The 8,297-nt window shown below is 54.7% G+C and overlaps 1 protein-coding gene across 1 annotated transcript; it reads left to right on the plus strand.

Annotated features, from left to right (window-relative positions):
* The first annotated feature begins 1,158 nt into the window (after window positions 1-1,158).
* On the plus strand, window positions 1,159-8,203 carry spns1 (SPNS lysolipid transporter 1, lysophospholipid). The gene is made up of 12 exons (XM_008417177.3): window positions 1,159-1,437; window positions 2,449-2,658; window positions 3,950-4,015; window positions 4,182-4,318; window positions 4,387-4,538; window positions 4,860-5,063; window positions 5,133-5,288; window positions 5,359-5,548; window positions 7,085-7,150; window positions 7,265-7,363; window positions 7,486-7,654; window positions 7,734-8,203. The coding sequence occupies exons 2-12, from the start codon at window positions 2,457-2,459 to the stop codon at window positions 7,802-7,804; spliced, it is 1,512 nt and encodes a 503-aa protein (XP_008415399.2). The 5' UTR covers window positions 1,159-1,437; window positions 2,449-2,456; the 3' UTR covers window positions 7,805-8,203.
* Window positions 8,204-8,297: the final 94 nt, after the last annotated feature.

Consider the following 8,297-nt stretch of genomic DNA (forward strand, 5'->3'; position numbering starts at 1 on the left):
TCAGACGGCAGAACTCTGATCGTTTCCTGATCGGTTCCTGATTGGTTCCTGATCGTTTCCTGATCGGTTCCTGATCGTTTCCTGATTGGTTCCTGATCGTTTCCTGATCGGTTCCTGATTGGTTCCTGATCGTTTCCTGATCGTTTCCTGATCGTTTCCTGATCGGTTCCTGATCGGTTCCTGATCGGTTCTGATCCCGCATCACTTCCTCCAGAAGCGGATCAGCTGCTGGACGCTCCAGAGCCTCTGGTCCGTTAAAGCGTCCAGATCAGAGGTGATTCTCTGACAGATGTTGTTCTAATAATGATTAATAATGATTAATAATGAGTAATAATGATTAATAATGATTAATAATGATTAATAATGATTAATAATGAGCTCCACGATGTTCTCTGTGCGTAAAGTTAAACTGTCTGAGCACCAAGTGGTCAGCTGACTGGACAGAAACCAGTGAACTGCTCTCTGTTCTCATCAAGACGAGGTGAGGAGGGAATCTGACATGTTAACTCAGTTTCTACTGGTTGGTTTTAAACACCATTAACTCAGCAGTGTAACTATATATTGTATGTTTGTCGCCTCATGTGTGATTAACTGGAGCGTTTATTGCTCTGCGCTGGTTTCTAACGGATCTGGACTTTAATTTCTTTCCTCTCTCAACAATCAGCTGTTATTCCTCTATTTAAACTACAATAAGTAGATCATAACTTTCTGTTTAGCTTTTCTCTGTTTGCTGCAAACTCATTAAATATAAACTCATTAAATATAAACTCATTAGAAGCTGAACCTCCATCAGGCCAACAGTTCTGGTCTATTGTTACCTGTCCAATCAGAGCTTCCTACCCAAGGTGTCCATAACTCTTCAACTCGCTGTCAGCTCCGGTCAGAAAGACGTTTAGTTCAGTCCATGAGATGATATTTTTTATTTGATTGATTTTAGTTTCCTCTGTGATGAATCTATGCTAAAGTCTATCATGTCTCCATGTGGCCAGTCAAAGCTGTTAATTATAACATGTCAAATGACAGAGGGGCTTAAAAACTAACCAAATATTCAGTTGGGTTATTTTTAAAAATTATATATATATATATATATATATATATATGACAGTAACATATTGTCACATATAGAGTAAACGTCAGTTTTCTGTGATTTCGCTTCAGTTCCCAGGAACAGTTCCGGTCACGTGACCCGCTGGTCATGTGAGCCTCAGAGCGGAAGTTGGCTCAGCTGGATGATGGCGGCGGTGAACAAGTGACTTTTCTACGCCGTCGGCAGAAAACTGTCCTATTTTGTCTCTGAATCCACTTTTCTTCGAGCCTCTGCAGGAGTTTTAGCTGTAAGGTGATAAAATGACTTTAAATTAGTTTTCTGACTCTCAGTGTGAATATTTTGAAGCGGCAGCAGGAGGCGGACAGAACCGACCTGACTCACCGGCCCAGGTAAACACCGCCAGCAGGACGGGGATGAGGTCTGGGTTGGCTCATGTCTCCTTGGTTTTAGTTGATGGTTTTGGAGACGAATAAAAAGAAAACGTGCTGCGATGTTTCAACTCCAGTTTCAGTCAATCAAAATTCATATTTAACTTCCTGCGAGGGAAAAATACTAAAATCTGGTTACATTTAGATGAAGTTTGGTGCATCAGAAAACGGCAGATCTTCAGTAGAAATTCTGCTAAATGTGGAGCTTTAAAATAAAATCCACATTGATTCTCTACACGAGGTTCGTGCTGCTGCTGTGGACAGAGGACATCAGTCTTAGCAAATCTAGAAATCTGCATCTAGACTATTCCAGTTTCCAAACATGTCGGTTTCTGGAGCAGATTTAAAGCCCTGGTAGAGAATCAGAACCTTCCTGTTGTCATGTGGAAGCTGGAACAGGAAGGATCTCCTCACTCTCTGATGTTTGACATATTCAGCCTAGTTCCTCTTTCGGCGACAGATGAAGGTGAAGCTGCTTCCTCTCAGGTTCCTGTGGATTTCTGCCGTCTGGACCGACATGTTGGCACCGTCTGCTGGTGTTTTGGGGGAAAAGCCTCTAAAACGCTGGACCTGATGTTGGTTATTCTGGAAATGCAAACATCTGGATGTGTTTCACCTCATGGTTCCAGCCGCTGGCCTGCCTGCTGTTTGCAGCTGATTTCTTCCTCACTCGCCGACTCGCTGCGGCGTTTTAATCCGAGTTGCTGTCGGGTCAGAAAAGCCAGTGGAGGTCCGTCTTCAGCTGGACTTCCTGTTCAGACGTCACATGACTGCTTACAGCATTTATCAGACGTTCTCTACTGCAGGGGCAACGGATCCGGAGATCTGACGTTCAGCAGAACCGGGTCATGAAGGAGGTTCAGGAACAGAACCGACTGTTTTAACTCAGTTCAGACTTTCTAGAGGCAGATCTGGAGAATTAAAACATGTTAGGAACAGAAAAGATGGTGAGATGGGTTGTCTTCTCCTCAGCCGCAGCCATGTCTCTGGGTCGGCGCTCGTCCGACTCGCCGCCGCTCTTCTCCTCCGACAGCGAGGCCGAGGCGCCGGAGGAGGCGGCCGGGCGGCGTGGGGGCGGCGAGGAGGCGGCCAGCGGCGTGTCGGCCGTCCGCGCGCGGCTCATCGTCTGCATCCTCTGCTACATCAACCTGCTCAACTACATGGACCGCTTCACCGTGGCAGGTAGGAGCCGCCTGCCGCCGCTCATTTCCTCCAGATTCAGCAGACACTGACCCCTGACCCCTGAGGCTGAGGGCCAGAGAGCAGGAAGCAGTCTGGATTTTTTTCAGTTAACTTCATGTTGTTTTGGTTGAAGCAGGAAGACTGTGGAGCTGCTGGTCACGGTCAGATCCTCAAAAATGATTTAGTCTAGAAGCTTTTAAACCAGAGAGCAAAGGCATCAGCAAAGACCTGAGAGAAGCATGGAGGGTCAAAGGTCCAACAGGCTCCAGAGAGGAAGATTATTCCCAGGAGGATAACATCCCAACATTCCCAGCAGGGGTGGCTAATTCCACCAGTATGCTAATTTGAGTTTAGCACTTTTGCTAACTTTGAAAATATTTAGCGGTTTCATAATCGTTCAGTGGAATAAAGTTCAACATCTGTGCTAGTTTTCATTATGCTCTTATTTTGAAGGGGATAAATCCCATTTCCTGTTTTCAGTTAGTGTATTTAAAACCAGAAACAGACGAAATCAAACTAAAACACAAACATTCGGACAAACATGTCAAAATTAAGATGTTGTTGCTTCCAGATGTCATTAGAATTGACGTTAGCGCTGTAGCGTTAGCTTCCACCGAATGCTGTGTCGTTATAGCATTAGCTTGGAGTGAGTCGTCAACAGAACAATGATCCCGACCCACGGCCCGGTTCCTTCAGTCCGGACCGACTGCCGTTCGGCTCTGTTAGGTTCCGGATCCATCTGGACGCCTCCAGAAACCTCACAACCTTCAGGAGTTTAGTTTAGTCAGAGCTGCCCATCAGTTAAAGTTTCATCTTTGGGAGCAACTTTCTGTCGGTTCTGATGTCGGTTCTGATGTCGGTTCTGACGCCGGTTCTGACGCTGGTTCTGATGTCGGTTCTGACGCCGGTTCTGACGGCGGTTCTGACGCTGGTTCTGATGTCGGTTCTGACGCCGGTTCTGACGGCGGTTCTGACGCTGGTTCTGATGTCGGTTCTGACGTTGGTTCTGATGTCGGTTCTGATGTCGGTTCTGACGTTGGTTCTGACGTCGGTTCTGACGTCGGTTCTGACGTTGGTTCTGATGTCGGTTCTGACGTTGGTTCTGATGTCGGTTCTGATGTCGGTTCTGATGTCGGTTCTGACGTCGGTTCTGACGTCGGTTCTGACGTTGGTTCTGATGTTGGTTCTGACGCCGGTTCTGACGGCGGTTCTGGATGAGCTGTCCTTGTTGCTGTGCTGCAGTTCTCCTGCGGGAGACGACAAACGATCTGACCCTGACTCCTTCCTCCAGGAGTTCTTCCGGACATCGAGAACTACTTCCAGATCGACGATGGAAAGTCTGGCTTGTTGCAGACGGGTGAGACGGCTTTCCTGGTCCAGAACCAAATGGATCCCGGTCCGGTATGGGGTCGGGTTCTGGTCCAGATCCCTGGGTTCAGCCCAGGGTTGTGGACCCGGGTCGGTCCAGATAGCAGAAGGGTTCTGGTTCTGCTCCATGGGCCTGCAACCGGTTCTTTCTTCAGTTTTTATCTGCAGCTACATGGTGCTGGCTCCTGTGTTTGGTTACCTTGGCGACAGGCACAACAGGAAGTACATCATGTGCGGCGGCATCGCCTTCTGGTCCGTGGTGACCCTGGCCAGCTCCTTCACCCCCCAGCAGGTGAGCGGCTCCAGAACCTGCTGGTCCCAGAACCGGCTCGGTTCTGACGGTGGTTTTTGCGGCTGCAGCATTTCTGGGCCCTGCTGCTGACCCGAGGCCTGGTCGGCGTCGGCGAGGCCAGCTACTCCACCATCGCCCCCACCATCATCGCAGACCTCTACGTCAAGGAGAAGAGGACCAGCATGCTCTCTGTCTTCTACTTCGCTATCCCTGTGGGCAGGTCAGTCGCCTGACCTCTGACCTCTGACGGGTCAGCTTGCGTTCTTGGTGTGGCCGATTGTTTTCAGTGGGACTGGAACTCTTCATCATCCATTCATCATCACAGCACTGATGATGAATGGATGATGAATGGATGATGCGCCCGCCGCATCATCCATTCATCATCCGCTCTAATCAAAGTCAACCAGTTCTAAAAACCTCTGTGATTGGCCGGTCCTGTTGATGACATCACGGGTTCCTGGTCCAATCAGATGATTACTAGCAATAGATGATCAGACTCCGATAGTCCGGAGGTTTGACATTGTGGTCTTCCTGCTGCCAGCGGCCTGGGCTACATCGTGGGGTCACAGGTCAGCGCCGTGGCCCAGGACTGGCACTGGGCCCTGCGGGTGACCCCGGCGCTCGGCCTCATCGCCGTCCTGCTGCTGCTCTTCGTGGTCCGGGAGCCGAAGCGAGGCGCCGTGGAGGCGCGGTCCGAGCTGCACCAGACCAGCTGGCTGACCGACCTGCAGGCGCTCAGCAGGAAGTAGGTGACCTCACGGGGGTGGCGCTCCGCCGCCGCCGCCCGCCGCTGACCGCTCTGCTCTCTGCGCAGCCGGAGCTTCGTCCTGTCCACTCTGGGCTTCACGGCCGTGGCGTTTGTGACGGGCTCCCTGGCGCTCTGGGCGCCGACCTTCCTGTTCAGAGCCGCCGTGTTCTCCGGGCAGAAGGCGCCGTGCGCGGACGAGGCCCACTGCGCCTCCTCAGAGAGGTGGCTCCTCCCCCTCGCCGTCCGCCGCCTCCAGGCCCGCAGCAATCCTGACCCGTTTCCTCCTCCGCAGCCTGATCTTCGGCATCATCACCGTCATCACCGGCGTGCTGGGCGTGTTCAGCGGCGTCCAGGTGAGTCGATACCTGAGGAAGAAGACGCCCCGAGCCGACCCGTATGTGTGCGCCGCCGGCCTGCTGCTGTCGGCGCCGTTCCTCTACCTGGCCATCGTGTTCGCGCAGGGAAGCACCGCCGCCACATACGTGAGTTCAGCACACAGCGGGTTCTGGTCCCGGTTCTGGTTCTGGTCCCGGTTCTGGTCATTTTGGTTGTTTAAATGGATTTAATGAACGTTTCATTAAATCCTTGATTCAATCAATGATCAGTAATCATTGATTATCAGCATCAGTCAAGATCCGATCCCTGGTGTTTCAGATGTCATAACCTCATCCTGCCCCCCCCTCCTGCTCCTCCTCATCCTGCCGCCCCCTCCTGCTCCTCCTCATCCTGCCCCCCTCCTGCTCCTCCTCTTCCTCCCCCCTGCTCCTCCTCATCCTGCCCCCCCTCTGCTCCTCCTCTTCCTCCCCCCTGCTCCCTCCCCCCCCATCTTGCCCCCCCTCCCTCCTCTTCCTCCCTCCTGCTCCTCCTCATCCTGCCCCCCACCCCCTGCTCCTCCTCTTCCTCCCCCCTCTTGCTCCTCCTCTTCCTGCCCCCCCTGCTCCTCCTCTTCTTCCCTGCCCCCCCTCCTGCTCCTCCTCTTCCTCCCCCCTCTTGCTCCTCCTCTTCTTCCCTGCCCCCCCTCCTGCTCCTCCTCATCCTGCCCCCCCTCCTGCTCCTCCTCTTCCTCCCCCCTCCTGCTCCTCCTCTTCCTCCCCCCTGCTCCTCCTCATCCTGCCCTCTGCTCCTTCTCTTCCTGCCCCCCCCCGCTTCCTGCCCCCTCCCCCTGCTCCTCCTCATCCTGCCCCCCCGCCCCCCCTGCTCCTCCTCTTCCTCCCCCTCCTGCTCCTCCTCTTCCTGCCCCCCCCACCCCCTCCTCTTCCTCCCCCCTCTTGCTCCTCCTCTTCCTGCCCCCCCTGCTCCTCCTCTTCTTCCCTGCCCCCCCCTCCTGCTCCTCCTCATCCTGCCACCCTCCTGCTCCTCCTCTTCCTCCCCCTGCTCCTCCTCATCCTGCCCTCTGCTCCTTCTCTTCCTGCCCCCCCCCCGCTTCCTGCCCCCCTCCCCCTGCTCCTCCTCATCCTGCCCCCCCACCCCCCCTGCTCCTCCTCTTCCTCCCCCTCCTGCTCCTCCTCATCCTGCCCCCCTCCTGCTCCTCCTCATCCTGCCCCCCACCCCCTGCTCCTCCTCTTCCTCCCCCTCTTGCTCCTCCTCTTCCTGCCCCCCTGCTCCTCCTCTTCTTCCCTGCCCCCCCCTCCTGCTCCTCCTCATCCTGCCCCCTGCTCCTCCTCATCCTGCCCCCCACCCCCCTGCTCCTCCTCTTCCTCCCCCCTCTTGCTCCTCCTCTTCCTGCCCCCCCCCGCTTCCTGCCCCCCTCCCCTGCTCCTCCTCATCCTGCCCCCCCCACTCCCCCTGCTCCTCCTCATCCTGCCCCCCCCACCCCCTCTGCTCCTCCTCTTCCTCCCCCCTGCTCCTCCTCATCCTGCCCACCCCCCCTGCTCCTCCTCTTCCTGCCCCCCCCCCCCCGCTTCCTGCCCCCCTCCTGCTCCTCCTCTTCCTCCCCCCTCTTGCTCCTCCTCTTCCTGCCCCCCCCCCCCCCGCTTCCTGCCCCACCCCCCTGCTCCTCCTCTTCCTGCCCCCCCCAGGTCTTCATCTTCCTAGGGGAAACCTTCCTGTCCATGAACTGGGCCATCGTTGCCGACATCCTGCTGGTGAGAACCTTCATCTCAGATCTTTTCCAGGTCCGATCAGGACCAGACTGTGAGGTTCTCCAGAACCAGAGAACCCGTCTGTGACCCGGTTTCGCCCCGTGTTTCTGTGTTCAGTACGTGGTGGTTCCGACCCGCCGCTCCACGGCTGAAGCTCTGCAGATCGTCGTGTCTCACCTGCTGGGCGACGCCGGCAGTCCCTACATGATCGGAGTGGTAAGTCCTTCGGAACCAGACCGGAACCTGCAGACAGAAGGTTCTGCAGCAGAACCGCAGCGCACAGGCAGTTCCCCCTGTGGCCTAGTCAAAGCCTAACGCCGCTCTCTCCCGTGCCCCAGCTGTCCGACTCCCTGCGGAGGTCCGACTCGTTCCTGTGGCGGTTCCGCTCGCTGCAGCTCTCGCTGCTGCTCTGCTCCTTCGTCGCCGTGGTGGGCGGGGCTTTCTTCCTCGCCACCGCCCTCTTCGTGGAGAGCGACCGGACCCGGGCGGAGAGCCACGTCCCCGCAGGTGAGCCCCGCCTTCTGCCTCCAGGTCCACCCGACCGGAACCGGACCTCCTGAGTCACCCATGGTTGTTGTGGTTCCAGCCGACGAGCCCATCGTGGTTCCGAAGAGCGGGCGGTCCACTCGCGTGCCGGTGTCCAGCGTCCTGATCTGAAGCCCCGCCCCTGCACCTGATTGGACCGTCCTCCAGAGAAGCTGCTTCATTGGCCGAACTGGAAGACGGTCAGAAACGCCGCAGCGACCCGGGAGACGGAACCGGGTCGACCCGTTTGGAGCAGCCTTCAGAACCATGTAGCTTTGTTTTATAACGTCACTAATCTTTAAGCTGGTTGGAGCTTCTAATGAAGTTCTGACCCGGTTCGGATGTTCTGACCCGGTTCGGATGTTCTGACCCGGCTTGGATGTCCTGACCCGGTTCGGATGTTCTGACCCGGTTTGGATGTTTCTGGTTTCAGAACATTTCAGCTGTTATTTAAAATTTGCTTTTAATTCATGTTTGATTTTAGATTTCAGCCTAATTTTTGTTAAAAACGAAATAAAATGTTATCTTTTAGTTTCTCGTGTTTTTATTCGGAACCAGCAGAAGTTCTGATGTTCGGGTCGGTTTGGGTTTGATCCGGTTTGAATAAATGAAACATTTTGTTTTC

The sequence above is a fragment of the Poecilia reticulata genome, chromosome 8, assembly GCF_904066995.2.
Source record: "Poecilia reticulata chromosome 8, P_reticulata-male-v2, whole genome shotgun sequence".
Classification (NCBI taxonomy): Eukaryota; Metazoa; Chordata; class Actinopteri; order Cyprinodontiformes; family Poeciliidae; genus Poecilia; species Poecilia reticulata.

Coding starts and splice junctions, on each gene's coding strand:
- spns1 (XM_008417177.3), top strand. CDS start 2,457: ATGTCTCTGGGTCGGCGCTCGTCCGACTCGCCGCCGCTCTTCTCCTCC. Junction 5,289..5,358: donor CACTGCGCCTCCTCAGAGAG/GTGGCTCCTCCC, acceptor CCTCCTCCGCAG/CCTGATCTTCGGCATCATCA. Junction 7,655..7,733: donor GGAGAGCCACGTCCCCGCAG/GTGAGCCCCGCC, acceptor TTGTGGTTCCAG/CCGACGAGCCCATCGTGGTT.